General features: G+C 48.0%; 1 protein-coding gene across 5 annotated transcripts in view; it reads left to right on the forward strand.

Moving 5' to 3' along the window:
• Positions 1–561: 561 nt before the first annotated feature.
• AGPAT4 (1-acylglycerol-3-phosphate O-acyltransferase 4) overlaps positions 562–15,007 on the forward strand; it is a 126,729-nt gene continuing 112,283 nt past the window's right edge. For 2 of the 5 annotated variants that reach the window (XM_019412731.2, XM_019412730.2), the window contains exon 1: positions 564–756. In XM_019412731.2, coding sequence (XP_019268276.2) covers positions 670–756 — 87 coding nt within the window. In that variant the 5' untranslated portion in view covers positions 564–669. Of the gene's footprint in view, positions 821–15,007 lie in introns of all 5 variants that reach the window. The other 3 variants (XM_019412732.2, XM_019412729.2, XM_019412733.2) reach the window with 3 other exon arrangements.

Genomic DNA, 15,007 nt, shown 5'->3' on the forward strand with positions numbered 1-15,007 from the left:
CTGCGATCACTTGGACTTTCCGGCATTATTTCCTTGAAGGTGCTTCGGGGCGCCGGTGGGTGGAGAGCGATCTCCCCGCAGCCCCGGGCGGAGCAGCGAGGGCGGGGGGGGGATCGGAGAGCGCGGGCATCTCCCCCCCCCCCCCCCCCCCGCCCCCAGCAGACCCGCCGAGCGACCCGCGAGCCCGTTTGGGACCGTTTCCAGGTCGCCGCGCGGACGGGGCCGGAGTGCGTCCGGGCCGAGCCTGCAGGAGCCCTCGGGGCCCCGGGGATGCAACAGGGCGTGGGAGCCGCGGCAGGAAGAGAAGGGCCACCTAGCGGGCTTTGTTTCGGATTCCGGCAGGTTCCCCGAGCCGGAGGCTTTGGAACGCGAAGCCGACCGAGGAGGCACTTCCTTACACTAATTGCAAGGGGAAGGGAGTGACTCATGTTACACCGGCTCGTAGCTTCCCTCCCCGTAACTGCTAAATTGTAGCTTTAAAAGGAAGTGACATGGGGTGGGGAGAGACGTCAGCTGAGGACCACTTTTTTTTTTTTTTCCCGAAGGGTCCACCCCATGGGTGGAGTCTCGCTTTTTTCTTTCCAGTGTTGGCTGACTTACAGCTCCTATAAACTAGTGGCAATTTCTGCACCCCAGCCTGCTCCCTTTCAGTTTCTGGTTCCCAAGCCCATGTGCCAGGGGCCGCCAGCAAGGAGGTATGTGCCGTTCGTGCGATTTCCAGGCGACTTCACCTCTGGGCGTGGCGGATGTTTGTGTGTGAGTGTCTGTGTCTCACTGTTATCCTCTGCGGGGCTGGACCTCACTAAAACCTCTGGAAGGGGTAGGTACAGAACGAGGAAGCGTGGAAGGTGGAGAAGGAAGTCAGGCTCCAGTGGGGACGTGGAGGGGCAGAGCCTGGAAGGCACGGGGGCTCTGCAGCCACAAAAGGACCCTTCCTTTGTGCTCAGCTGGGCGAGCGTTCGTTTCCCGGTGGTGATTTCGAGCTGCCGTTCAGGGCTTCCTCCCCGCCCCCCTCCCCCTGCGGCCCCCTCCCCTTGGGCCGAAGCGTTTTCTCTGCGATAGATGAAGCTGGGGAGAAGGTTCCTGTTACAGATCGGTCTCCTGTGTCATGCAACACGTTCTTCCGTCCCTGGCGTTTCTATGGCAACCACAAAAAAAGAAATACTCCACAAAAGGCAGCCCCCGATATCAATTGATTTATTTGTATTTCGTTCCGAGTTTGCTGCTTTCCGGACCCGGTTATGGGCTCCGCTTGCTAAAATCCAGCACGGCTTTGTGGCTACCCCCTCCTCACTTTCATTTTGGTTTTTCCCTATCGGAGGAGGGCTGGGGGAGGGGTGTTGTCAAGGAAACAGGCATTTGGGATTACCTCTTTATTTACTTAATTTTTGGCCTATGAATTTCTCCGTCATATCTAGGAATTATGGAAGGAAGGGTTCTGTGTTTATGCGAGTCCTCCGTTTCTGGTCTGTTTTAGGAAACCAAGACAGTTTTCTAGACGTGGTATTAATGCCGTGAGCAGCCTAAGCAAGGGGCGAGCGTGCACTTCTTTATAGGAGGTGAGGTCCTCGAGAAAAGTTTTAGAGGGTGTTTGAGGACCAGCGCTGATGGGTACGTTATTATCTGCCCAGGTGTGCCCCATCGCCCAAACATGCAAAAGAGGGTTCTTTGCTCTAGCCTGAACTTACTCAGCACAAAACCCAAGTTCAACAAGTCCGAGTGGGTGACAAAAGGTAACTACTAGCAGGATTCTCTGTTTGGATTTTTTTGGTTTTGTTTCTGTTTTTCTTTGCACATCTTCCTTATGTGGATCACCTGTGCCATCCGCTCTCATTAAGGTCAGGGTCCGTACACCTTCTCGTTTTCAAAACCGGGAAAGCATTAACCCATCTATGATTATGAGGCAAGCGTCTGCAGTTGGAGAAAATTATCCTGAGAGGAGGGAGAAAGTGTGTGTGTGTGTGTGTGTGTGTGTGTGTGTGTGTGTGTGTGTAGGTGGGCAAGGATCAAAGTCCTAAGTTAAAGCTACTGAATCTTCTCATCCTTTATGGGGAGAAAAAGAATTGATTTTCAGGAAAAGTATAGAATACAAGAGAAAAGTATCATCTCTCTGGTAATAAGCAAAGTCAAATATGATTAGAATCAAGGACATGTCTGCTAGAAAGTCCAAATGGGCCTGTTAACAGGTGAGAGTCTTTTATTCAGTAAGTGTGAGGAAATATCTGATAACGGACACTATTTTCTTAATGGGCATATCCCGAGTTACAAGTTAGCCCTTATAAGATAGATCAATAGTCGTCTCATCCTCGATTCTTAAAATTATCTGTAATTTTAAATAAAGACTTGTGAAGGTCGCTCAGCCCTCCGAGTCCCTTCTCGTTCCTGAAACCAAAAACATTACTCAGAAACCTCAGGCTAACCCCTCAGCATGGAAGCAGGAAGAAGGGGTGGTTTTAATGAGGTTCTGTTTGCAGAGATCCTGACCTAAACATGCCATTATCTGGGACTTCTAAAACTTACTATAATGCAAGAGGTCTCAAGTATTTCAGATACAAAAGGGACCTGAAAATGAGGACTGCATGGCATGGCACGAGGCTAGCCAGAACCAAATGGAGTTAAAGCCAAGAGAACTAGTTAAAGAGCAAAAAGCAAAGTGTCGTTGAAAAGAATCTGCCTCTCACTTTGAAAAGCGCCTGTTGGCACACCTGAGCACTTGAGTTGTGGGTTTTCCGATGCTCGCAAAGAGCGTGGAAAGCAGTCTTGCTAAGTTACTGTTTTCCTAGTCTGAAAATGGTCCTCAGGGATGTAGATTTACCCCTTGACCCCGCAAAGCAGATGGATGGTGTGTGAGTCAGAGTCTGTGATGGGGGGCGCTCTGGAGTTTCCAGACCTAGCAGTTTCACAACAAAAAGCCTTCCAGCATGGAGTCCAGAGGGCAAGAATCGTTGGGAAGCACAGCCAGAAATAAATAAATAAATACTGTCCTATAAATGGACCCTGAGCAGAGCTTAAAAACATAATAATAGCCCTGACCTGGGGAAGGTCAGGGAGGCTATAGAGCAAAGCAAATTCAGGACGCCATGAAAGAGGCTGAATAGAGTTGGTTGGTTCCAAGGAAAGACCTTTTGACATTGGCGTCAGTTGCCGCTGAGTGGGGGCCTCACTCCAAGGCTCTGAACTGGGTGCCGTGAAACTGCGAAGAAAAGAGAAGTTGTGGTCTGGGCTCCCGAGTTAAAAATCAAATTAAAAGTTAAAAATCAAGTCAAAAACCCAAGTTAAAACCAAACAGGTGTGAATGACGTGTGTGGACGTGCACAGGGCTGGAGGGCAGGAGACCAGGCAGGAGGGAGGTGAGAGAGAGCAGACGTGGTTAGTCTGAGAAGACCATGACCGGGAAGAGGATGTGATGGTTGGAAGGAGAAGAGAAACACAAGTCAAGGGGAATAAGACAACGTTGTCCCAGCTAACAGGGGTGGGTGGTAGGAGATGGTTCTCAGTTCTTGTCCCAAGTGGGGAGAAGTCCGTCTTTAGTGTGGAAATAAAGCAGGTATACCCTGTGCTGGTGGATATAGATTCAGGGGCAGAATTTTGTCTAAACCAGAGCAAGAAAGACTGGTAGAAGAAAGATGATGTGAGTAGGTGGTGGAATCATACCTCATCCACTGATTGTTGAGTTGAAGCTCAAGAAGTGAAGGCCAGACTTCAATCAAGTAAGAGATTTGGGACAGGGAGCCCCACATGCCCCTGTGACATCATCCTAATAATACCTACCATTGCCATCGCTTTGAATTGTGGGATGGTCAGATGAGCGTGGGGCCAACTTAACTACATTTTGTGCAGTCTGCCGTATTCTCAAAAGGAGGTCTAACGAGTTATGTGAAGACTCTACATTCACAGTTCTAAATGGTTTTTAATACCTAAATGTGTAGAGAGACCTATGTGATCAAGCCTGCTTAGTAATCATCCAACACTACCCAGAGCGTGGGCAACTCTAATTCAGTAGTCTTCGTCCAAGACAGAATCAGTTTGGAAATCAAGTTTTGGAACTCTGAAATTTGGCTTAATGTATGGACCAGGGAAGACCACGGCTAAGGCTGTGGGAAAGAGCAAGCTCAAATCAGGGACTCATTCTTTTAACGATATGCATTGTGCGTCTATTGTCTGTCGAGTGCTATGGACACAACTGTGAGCAAAACTGGATACAGAGTAAACGGCCACAGTTTTCAAATATCTGAAGCCTTTTCCAGGGAGATAATGTGACTTGCTGATCTCCATTTTCTTCTAATGACTGAGTAAGAGGAAATATCTCAAAACAAGAGCAATTTTTGGTGAGCATTATCGTGGGATGATCTGTCTAACCTATGTCTCCTCCACTTTTCAAGACACACTCTTGTTCCACCAAAGATTTTCTACCTGTTTTTGATTTTGTCTTCATTTTGTTACTCTAGTTGGGTTTGTTCCACTTCTTCCTTTGATCCTAAATCCTACTTTTCAGTCACCCTTCATTCATCCCTTTATACATTCATGCTTACATCATCCATCCACCCATCCATTACTCACTCACTCAACAAATGATATTGACTATCATGTGTCAGGCACTGTAAATGATGGATATAGCCATAAATAGGAAACTATTTCTTTCCTAAATAAGCTCAGGAACTAACGGGGAGAGAAATGTGGAAACAGCCCCTTAAACCAGAGGGTGTTATCTTTGAGAGATGCATTTATTGGCTAATGGTGCTGCATTCTTGTTTCATTGAACAAATTTATACATAGATTGTGCTGGGCAGAGAATGAAAGAGTGGTTAGCTGTTGGCCATTGTCCATGTTAAAGTTTTCTTGTATCTTTCACACTGGTTGAGCTTATGGCTGGTGTCAGTAAACATTTGTTGATTAATGAAATGGGAAGAGGTAGGATTTCTGACCCAGGAGCCATAGAGGAATAGAGTCCAGAAGACTTACATGTTCTCTTTCTGAAAAGTACAAACTGAGCCTTAATCTCTCAAAGTTCCCGCATAGCGAGTTACTTGTAGACTTCCATGGGACTATAGCTCCCTCCAGATGCACTCAATGTATAGCATTTTTAAAAGAGAAACTACCCCCTTCATCAAAATTATATGCCCAGTGGTTTACCAGAGAGCCTCTTGTCATTTAGAGCTAGGTTTCCCATAACATTGAAAGTCTATGTCTCCTTCCTACAAAACCTAGATTTAGGTTTCAGCACCTTAAATCTAAATATCCAAAATACAGAATGTTAAAACTTTGTTGGAGTACTCCTGTTTATATTTCCTGAGGTCATGAAGCTCCTCTTAGAATTGTTTTGTGCCCACTTGATTTCCTACCTTCATCATGGAATTTATATGGGCAACCTAAAGAAGTTCTTCTGGAACACCACCCTCCTCTGCTTGTCAGACCTTCAGAGAAAACATTTAGCAAGTTCCCCTTCTTAGTTATTTTGATCTCATATGAGGTCAGCTTCTTCCTCCAGCATGAAGTTGTTGCAGAGTTCCAGATAATTCTGGTTGGCATAGATCTCTCCCTTCTGAATTTGGGTTGTACATAGTAGCTATTTCATGGTCATTTCTATGTGGGCTCCTACAAGAGAAGAGGCCACATTTTGGACTTCTTAGGAGTCTGAAGCTGATCACTAAAATTTCTGCAGAAGGTTATCGCTCAGTCTGGGGGATGACAGGTAACTTGCAGAAGCCATCAGAGATGTTGAGGTGACCAGCCAATCTGTAGGCTCTCTGAGAACGCTTATAGCCCGCCTTCACGAGGACTTCCTGTGTCTATTACAGAGACCTCCCATGTATCAATTCACTTGATCCTTCTAACAAACCAAGCAGGTAAAAGTTTTCTTACTTTCCATTTTACAGATATAGAAGGCAAAGATTAGTGAGTTATTCACCTGGTTTCATAATAAGTAACGGAGCTAAGATTTGAACCAAGACCATAGCTTTCCTGAGCCCAGCTTGGAACCACTGTGCCCTCCGTATGGCTGGTTGGCATTGTATCCATCTGTCTGTGCCCAGGGCCAGCGCGGTGCTGCATGCTGAACAGACACGCAGCAAACATCTCTGACATAATCATCAGATCTCCACCATGCAGACCTTCCCCTGTATCCCTTTCGTCTTAGTTTTTGGGAGCTGCAGAAATACTGGAAGAGAGAGCAGTGGTTTTGAACTTGGGGAAAAACCAGTAGCAGAATGTATAAGACACGCTACTGTGGTTTTCAAGGAGCTTGGCTGTTCTGGTTTAGCCAGGGAAGTGATCTGGTGGGGAAGGAGAAGGGCCCTGTTGCTAAAATATCTGAACGACAGTGCACGGCATCACATCAAATTAAATAGGAACTGTTCTCAAAACACATTTTTAACCAAGGGTTGAACTTTGCTTAGAAATTGCTCTTAAGGACACCTGTGGTGGCTTCTTGAAAGGCTCCCAAGGCTGTGGGTGGAGAGTCCGACTCTCTTTTCTGCTGTTGATTGCCAACAAATCTATCACCGAGTGTAAAGGCAGAGTGTCATCTGGGAAGACATTGCCTGTGCTGATCTCAGACAAACTTTGAAATAAGACCTGGTGAAATGAATTGATGGGGAGGGAAATTTGGTCTTTTTCCCATCTCCATCGGCTCCCTCGTGAGCTGTCACCTCTCTGTGGGCAGAGGTTAACCCAGGCTGATGAAATTTTAAAGAGTCTGTCCGTACCAAGTGCTTCTTCCCAGAATGCTGCCGCTCTCAGCACACAATCAGTGCAGTCCCCGAACCTTCCTACTGGGACCAGCTCATGCCCCCCTTTTCTTTCTTCTGCTGTGGGGAAGGGCAGGTTGCATGGAGATATGGCGACAGCTTCTTTCCCCAAATGTGCACCACCCTTTGGGTCTGTCTCTCAAACTTCTGGCCTCTGTTTTCCTCCATCCCATCATACATGCTTTAGGAAACTCACTCGAGATGCCATTACGTTATATGACAATTCAGTCTTTATGGTTCTATCCTTTTTATTTTTTTGTTTTTTTTAAGTTTACTTATTTATTTTGAGAGAGAGAGAGAGAGCATGAGTAGGGGAGGTACAGACAGAGGGAGAGAGAGAGAATCCCAGGCAGGCTCTGCACTGTCAGCACAGAGCCCGATGTGGGGCTCAAACACATGAACTGTGAGATCGTGACCTGAGCTGAGATCAAGAGTCAGATGCTGAACCCACTGAGCCACCCAGGCGCCCCTTTATGGTTCTATCCTAATGACTGCACTGGGTGCTTCCTGGTGGACTGGGGTTTTCTAACTGCACTGTTTCTTGCACAGAGCAGTGTCTGGCATTGAATGGGTACTGTAGCCTAGAGAAAGGTGGGCGCAAGGAGTCAGGGGTCAGATGGCCCCCGCCAGGACTTCCCAGGCTGACTTTCCTTGAGGACCAATTCTCAACCTGGGCACTGTTGACATTTTGGGCCAAGTCATTCCTTGTTGTGGGGCCTTGCTGTGCACTGCGGGATGTTTGCATGCCAGTAGTCACCTCCCCACCCCAGGAGTGACAGCCAGAAACATTCCAGACTTTGTTAAATGTACTCTGGCAGGGCGGAGTTACCTGCCATTGGGAACTCTAGGGAACTCTTACATCTGACACTCAGAAACCCGGTTAGCTGGCTGGTGATCTAAGAGAACTCATCTCTCAGGACTAACTTGCACTCACCAGCTTTATAACAATGGCCCCAACCAAAGGGGCAATTCGTTCATTTAAATCAATTGATAGGAATTGAAAAATAGTAAGAACACAGGTGTAGGGCGCCTGGGTGGCGCAGTCGGTTAAGCGTCCGACTTCAGCCAGGTCACGATCTCGCGGTCTGTGAGTTCGAGCCCCGCGTCAGGCTCTGGGCTGATGGCTCGGAGCCTGGAGCCTGTTTCAGATTCTGTGTTTCCCTCTCTCTCTGCCCCTCCCCCGTTCATGCTCTGTCTCTCTCTGTCCCAAAAATAAATAAAAAACGTTGAAAAAAAAATTAAAAAAAAAAAAGAACACAGGTGTAAGCACAAAATAATCAAATGTGGCCCCCTGCCCAGGATTCCATTTAGGTCACCCCTACCCCTCAGCTGGCTGAGCCCGGGGTGGGCAGGGGGGCTAAACTTTGGGTGGGACAACCCACTCCCCAGTCCTGTGGGATGGATTAACATATGTAAGGAAAGAGTTGTGAGAACAGCTCAGTATTCCTGACTTCTGGTGAGTCTGCTGGGATTTACTGATTAATTCCCAGTTTCTAGGCCAACCAGTGTGCTCCCCACCCAGGTCTCCCTCTTTTTATTTGCCTCTTAGTACCCACCTCCAATTCTGTAGGCATTTCAAGCCTCTCCTGCCTTCTCACTGAAGCCAGAGGGTCACTTTTATTGCTGGTCCTGGGACCAGCTCCTACTTCAGGTAACCCCCCCCCCCCCCCCGCCTCGGCATCCCCAAGGCTCCCCAACGGCTCCCCAGCAGCTCTCCAGCCCGGTGCCGGCAACGCTAGGCATCTAGTCTGTCCAGGTGTTGTGTCTGCCCTTCTCCTCCCTTCTTCCTTCCAGGACCAGAAAGATGGGCGTGGCGGGGGTGGGGTCTATTCTTCCAAACTCCCACACAATTCCAGAACCTTCTCACAGCATTCCTTCGTGAACCCTTGTATCCAGCCTATGGTTGGCCAAGCACTGAAGGTACAGAGATGAACCAGACAGAGTCTGCCCATGGGGATAAGACAGACTATTAAAAGCATTGCATACACTTGCATGATGTGCTCTCTCCCATAACTTCCCTGGATCTTCTTTCAGGGTTAAAGGATCTTCCATAGCTTCAAAATGAGCAGAAATTCTACATCTTAACCCCTGAATCATGTGGAAATTTAAGAAGTTACTTAAGACCAAATAATCTAATGAAAGTTTTGTGGTGTCACTAAAATCCTCATTTGGCCTCCATTTCTAGCAGAATAATAGGGTTAAAGTTTAAGTAGGGGAAACAGGGAGAAAGGACTGCGGAGATATTTTAAATGTGCCTGATTGTTTTAATTATTTATATTGGGTCCAATTTTAGCTAGATTGAGATTTCATCCCCCCTCCCCTTCTTCCACTCCTTCTGTCTTCTCAAATGGTTGAATCTGTGATTTGCCTTTAAGACAGTCTGGTCTTAACAGCTTCCCCTCCGGCCTGGTTCCCCAGAGAAGATGTACCTGTCTTGAACATGTGCTTAGCCAGGCTGGGATCTAGTTGTTCCCTGTGGGTGTTGGGCAAGCATTGAGTTGCAATTTCCCAAGAACGGTTATGCTATGTGGCCCACCCTGCCTGCCTCTCTGGGCAGGGAGAGGATTAGCAGGTGGGGAGTCAAGGTGTCCAGTCCTTGTCAAAGGCCACAGGAATATTTCATTAGCGAGAATCTGGTGACTGTCCCGCCTCCTTCCCTAGACACTTTCTGCTGGGCCACAGAGACTGGGGGTCTTTTCGGGACAATGAGAAGCAGCACGGCACAAGGGAGGACCAGGGCAGGGTAGCAAAGCCTGGGTTGGGGCCCCAGTCCTAGCCACCTACTTCCTTTCAGTGGGACCTTGGGCTTCTTGAAACTAGGAGTTGTCTCTTGGTGGGTACTGTCCCTGGCACCGGGAGGTAGCCTCACATGTCCTGTGGCCTCATTTCTCAGTCTGGTCAGGGAGGAGTCCAGGCGTAGATACAAACATCTTCAACCACCCACAGGTTGGGGTCCTATTGGGGAGTGTGCCAGCAATTGTGCTGAGCTGCGGGAGAGACTGGGCCCAGGTCACCCAGGCATCCGTTTTGCGGAAAGATCTAAAATTTATTTTACTTTAAAAAAGACAACAAAGATGGATGTGCCATGATATAACACACAACATTTACATGAATTTTTGACACAAAACACGCTTGATTGTTTGGACGGCTTTAGGCCATAGCTCCAGACCTTTTGGAGTTAGCTTCCTCTGCTAAAGGGAACATTTCTGCAGAAACTTCTAGAGTGCTGAGTTGGATGATCTCTAAGTGACTTTGTGGGAAGGAAGAGTCGATATATTGTGCTGTCCCTTCCAATGCCTTTCCTCTTTACCACTGTCACTAAATGAGGAGTCTTGGGGATGGGATGGGGTGGGGGGAAGCAGGGTTTGAGTCATCTCTGAGAACTGGCCTGCCTTGACTCTGTTTTCTCCTCTCTCTGTTCCTGATGGTATAACTGATGGGGGGTTGCTTGGGTGTCTTTTTGGCTCTGGTCACCCACCACCCACCTTTTTGGCCTTTCCTCCCTTCTACTGGAATAACCCCATCTCTGGATTAGCACAGTGCCTTGTTCTGTTCTTTCTAATGTCTCTTCCTCTCCCATTGCCTTGACTATCTCTCGAGTAAGGAGTTACTTTAACTCCTACTGCCTGCAGCTGTCTTTTATCTTATTGTCAGTTTATGATACATTACTTCCCATCCTCATAAGTATTTCTTTCATTGGGATTATCTTTTGAAATTTGGACGAAACAGGCAAGTAAAATTTGCCGATTCTAATCCCAACAAGCTGTCATAAAGGTACCCATTACTCCACACTCTCCAGTGGGGAGAAAAATAACCTAAGTCAAACCTCTGTAAATAAGAAGGCTGGATAGACCTTGTTGTAATAGAGGGAAAGAGGAGAACCTGACACCTAACTACCCTCAATAAACCACTTTTTTTCCCTTTCCAGTTAAACTTTGTTGGAGGAAAAAAAAAAATCTGAACTGTGGACTTTGCCCAGGCATAAGCAAACCATGTTTTATTTGGTATATTCGAGAATAATAAAGAAGAAGGGTCGACCTCGTGTGTGTGTGTGTGTGTGTCCGTACTCTTCTTGAAACCATGTTATTAGGCCACCTGGCTGGCTTGGTTGGTAGAGCGTGTGACTCTTGATCTCAGGGTCAGGAGCTCGAGCCCCACATTGGTTGTAGAAATTACTTAAGTAAATAAAGCCATATTCTTAAGCATAGATACGCTGTGTCACTTGGCCCAACATTTCACTGAAAATGCGAATAACGCTGTGAAATTATTAGGCTGCTGTGATGTCTGCACATAAGAAGTCTTACCACATATTCCAGTGCAATGTATATTTGCATATTTGTGTGACACAGGATGGTGCGACCTGCATTATGGTGTGGAGCCTGTTGAAAGTAGAGAAAAGGTACTCTGTGACCACAGGGGGTTTATTATCTAATTTAGTTTAAACCAGCAAGTCTGCCAAAATGCATTCCATTTAGGAGATGGTAGAATATCTACTTGGGGACGGATTCGACCATTTGGAGCCAGCCCCAAATCTGTAGTGGGAAATAATTATTGTCAAAAGACTATGTACTTTATGAGGCCAGATCTGATTTTACCCTGAACCTACGGCATGTATAATACCGAAATTACTAGCTTAACAAGGGTGGTCACCTGTTTGCCTGCGTAAATTGTGAAAAAGCAACCACGATAGCAAGGTAGGAAAAGAAGGAATGGTCGACTGAAAAAACTTGTCCGGGGGCGTCTGGGTGGCTCAGTCGGTTAAGCATCCGACTTCGGCTCAGGTCGTGATCTCACAGTTTGTGGGTTCGAGCCCCGCGTCGGGCTCTGGGCTGATGGCTCAGAGCCTGGAGCCTGCTTCCGATTCTGTGTCTCCCTCTCTCTCTGCCCCTCCCCAGCTCACACTTTGTCTCTCTCTCTCTCTTAAAAATAAATAAACATTAAAAAAATTTTTTTTAAGATCGTCCATGGTTGAGACACACTCACGTCCGGCAGAACCGAGGTCCTGAGCCGTTGGCGTGGTGTCTAACCTACTCCATTTACTAAGGGAGGAGAGTCCAGATGCTAGTGGAAGAGAAGTTGCCGTCAAAAACAAAGAACGGTTTTGTCAACTTTAGTTCTAAATTTTCGCTTTGCCGAAAATTATTTTCACTCAAAAAGAAAGTTGTCCCTGGTTCACAGGGGTGACGAAGCTGATGGCTACACGTAAAGTCCAGGTGGCCAGCTGCCTGCCCTTGGGCCGTAGCCCTCCTGCGCGGAAGCCGAGCTCTGAGCTGGCCATCCAGGTCCAGATGGAGTCTCCTGGAGCGTCTGCTCCCTGTTCTCAGTCTCCTTCCAACCTCAGACTCCAGTGGAAGGAAAGGAATCAAAGGAAGAAAGGGTGAGCCTCCGTGGAGCTGGCCTGCTGACCTGGCAGGCTCGGTCTTTGATGCAGAGGCAGAGTTGGGGACGCAGCCACAGGTGGCACGGAGGGAGGACGTGGCTCTAGCCAGCTACATCTCACCCCCTGTACTCCCGTCCCCAGGCCTCCGTGGCAGAGCCTTGCCCACGTTCTCAACCTTGCCTGCCTGTTAGAATTGCCTGCCTTGGACCAGCTGCTTGAGTCTCTGGTTCCTCAATTTAAAAAAAAAAAAAAAAATGTTTTCTAGGTGATTCTGAGGGGCTGGGAGAACAGGAGCCGGGTGACAGAAAGAGGGTGGCTAGTAAGACAGTGACTGGGCAAACAGAAACCAGAACCAGGAGACAAGCAACGGGGATGATGATGATAGCCACATTTACGGTTATCATGTGCCAGGCAGGGTTCCAGAAACAGCTAATCTTCACCATGACCCCGTGAAGTAGGACCTACTGTCTCCATCTTACCGATGAGGAAACTGAGGTTAAGTAATCTGCCCGGGGTCGTGGAGCCCGTAAAGGCAAAGCAGCTCTTTGGCTCTTGAGTCCCTGCCCTGGTGTTAAGGCTGATAACTTTCCCTGACACAGCCTCTTCAGATACTCAGTCTGCAAGGTTCCGTGTTACAAGAGTGCAGCAAGGAGCTCAGAGCCTACTTCGGAACTAAAACAAAAGGAATAAAGCGGATGAAACCAGTTGCAGGAAATCCCCTCATCCCTGATTTTGTTTTGCCTTGTGTTTTGCCCGGCACCTCTTGGATTTCACTTTAATGTGGTGGTAGAAAGACATAGCAGAAAGAGTCGGGAAGGTTCTATCATCTCTGACCGACATATGTTCCTAGGATGGAGATAGAGTTACATGACTGAGTTTTCCCACGTCAAATACAGCTTGGTGGCATTACATTATCAGCTGGAGCGACGGAAAGTAAAATGTCCCACCTGCCTGTGTGAAGGCTGCTTCACTAACGAGGATGCCCCGATCTGGGTGCTGCGTCACAGCTCCATTCCACTGACATTGTGTCAGGTTATTCATACGCGGTGAGCAGGGTGTTTGTCTGGACCAGTGTGGTGGATGTGACTGACCATTGAAGTCATTCACGTTACGAATCTTTGCTAAGCACCTGCCACGGCCAGGTCCACGCGCTGGACACCGTGGATACAGACGAAAGCACTTTTGCTCCTAAGGAATTCAGGCTGTAGGACGGCAGACAGATACACAGAGGAAAACATTCGTTGATGTTACACGGCCTTGGTACTGTGCTGAACCTTTTACATCACTTCCCCAGGCAGTAAGTAATCTGTACCACACAAGGGTTAAGTTCTTGAATCCTGAACTTCACAGCCAAGTTAGAGGGGACCCTGAGAAGGCAGGGAAAAGGGCATGTCTCGGTTTGGGGGAGGGCAGCTGGGTGGTACAGGCTAGGGCAGGGTTTGGAAAGACGAGCACACGCCGGGCAAGTCAACTGGGGGAGGGGGAGGGGAGGGCAGCAGGCAGATGGGACAGACCCGGAGTGCAGAAGTGGGACAGTGAGCCCTGCTGGGGCAAAATGACCACGGAGGTGTGCCCTCTAGGAAAACCGTCCTGACCTCCTCACTGCCCTGCCCGCCCTCACTTTTTATTCTAAAAACACACTGCATTTTGGGAGGGTAGCTGTTATCATTTAAATTTCTCTCCTCCTCCTTCCCTACTGTGTAGCCAGCTCCTGGATGCCATGGGGCGTTTCCACTCCCCTGGGTGGTGCCTCAGTAAATATTGGGGAAGGAGTGACGGGCATCCTCCGGGGAGGGGTCCTTCCGGGGGGAGCCTGTCTCACCAACCCCCCCCCCACCCCCCACCGATGATGCTGCCAGTTTTATTGCAGCCTGAACCACATCAGAGCAACAAACTGCTGGGCCAGCAGGGCTTCTGTCGGAGGCACTGAACCTCTTTCCCCAGGAGATGTTTCTGTCGTTAGAGGATGCAGTTCAGCAGCAGCCCCAAACACGCGCAGTGCCCCGTGGCCGTGGAAGTCCTCCCGTGGTGGCCCGTGCGGGTCCCAGTGTGTGAACTGTAACGTCGCACAGAACCTCCCGCTTGGTATGAGCTCTGCGCTCACGGTCTTGAAATTCTTCCTAAATTCTGACCAAGGGGCCCTACGCTCTCATTTTGCACCGGGCCCTGAAAATGATCTAGTCCCTACGGCATTGAGTCTAGAGAGGTTTATTGGGTGTTCGTGAATGCCAGGGAGTCTGGTGGGGCTATAGTTCTGCTCTCACTGCGGACAGCTGTTCAAAAGCAAGACTGTGTGAGACAAGATGGCCACATAAAGATACGTCCGTGACCACCAGCAGCTCAGGGCGTGGATGCCACTGCCAGCCAGTGTCACGTGAGGCCATCTCGGAGTAGGAAGGATGGTGTGTTTGTTGGGCAAAGCTTGTGGTAAAATTGTTCCCACACATTCTTTACCTCTGGCCATGTGATTAAATTTTCAACCGAATCTTCCTGAAACTCAGTCTGAAGAATGGCTCTCTGTTGATGGTGTTTCCATGGTTTTTTTGGGGAGAAAATAGAACCATCTTCCAACATATGAAGATGCCAAAATCCAAGGCCAGAGTTGCCTCAACTAAGAGAAATCATTTCTGGTGATCGTGAGAGATTATTGCTCTCCTGTGCCCGTTTAAGTGTGTGTGTGTGTGTTTTCTGTATTTTGGTTGCCTTTCTGACTCGAGACCTGAATAAAAAATATATGTTTCAAGTTTTCTGTGAAAAACATCAACTTTATATTCAGTAGAAAATAACCTTTTAAAAAACAAAATTCTAAAAATTAATACGTAGATACTTTCAGGTGTTTGGAGATTCTGCCCACCCTGTTTATGGGAAATCTGTTTTCAAA

This window comes from Panthera pardus, unplaced genomic scaffold (assembly GCF_024362965.1).
Source record: "Panthera pardus isolate Hobbes unplaced genomic scaffold, ASM2436296v1 HiC_scaffold_17, whole genome shotgun sequence".
Lineage (NCBI taxonomy): Eukaryota > Metazoa > Chordata > Mammalia > Carnivora > Felidae > Panthera > Panthera pardus.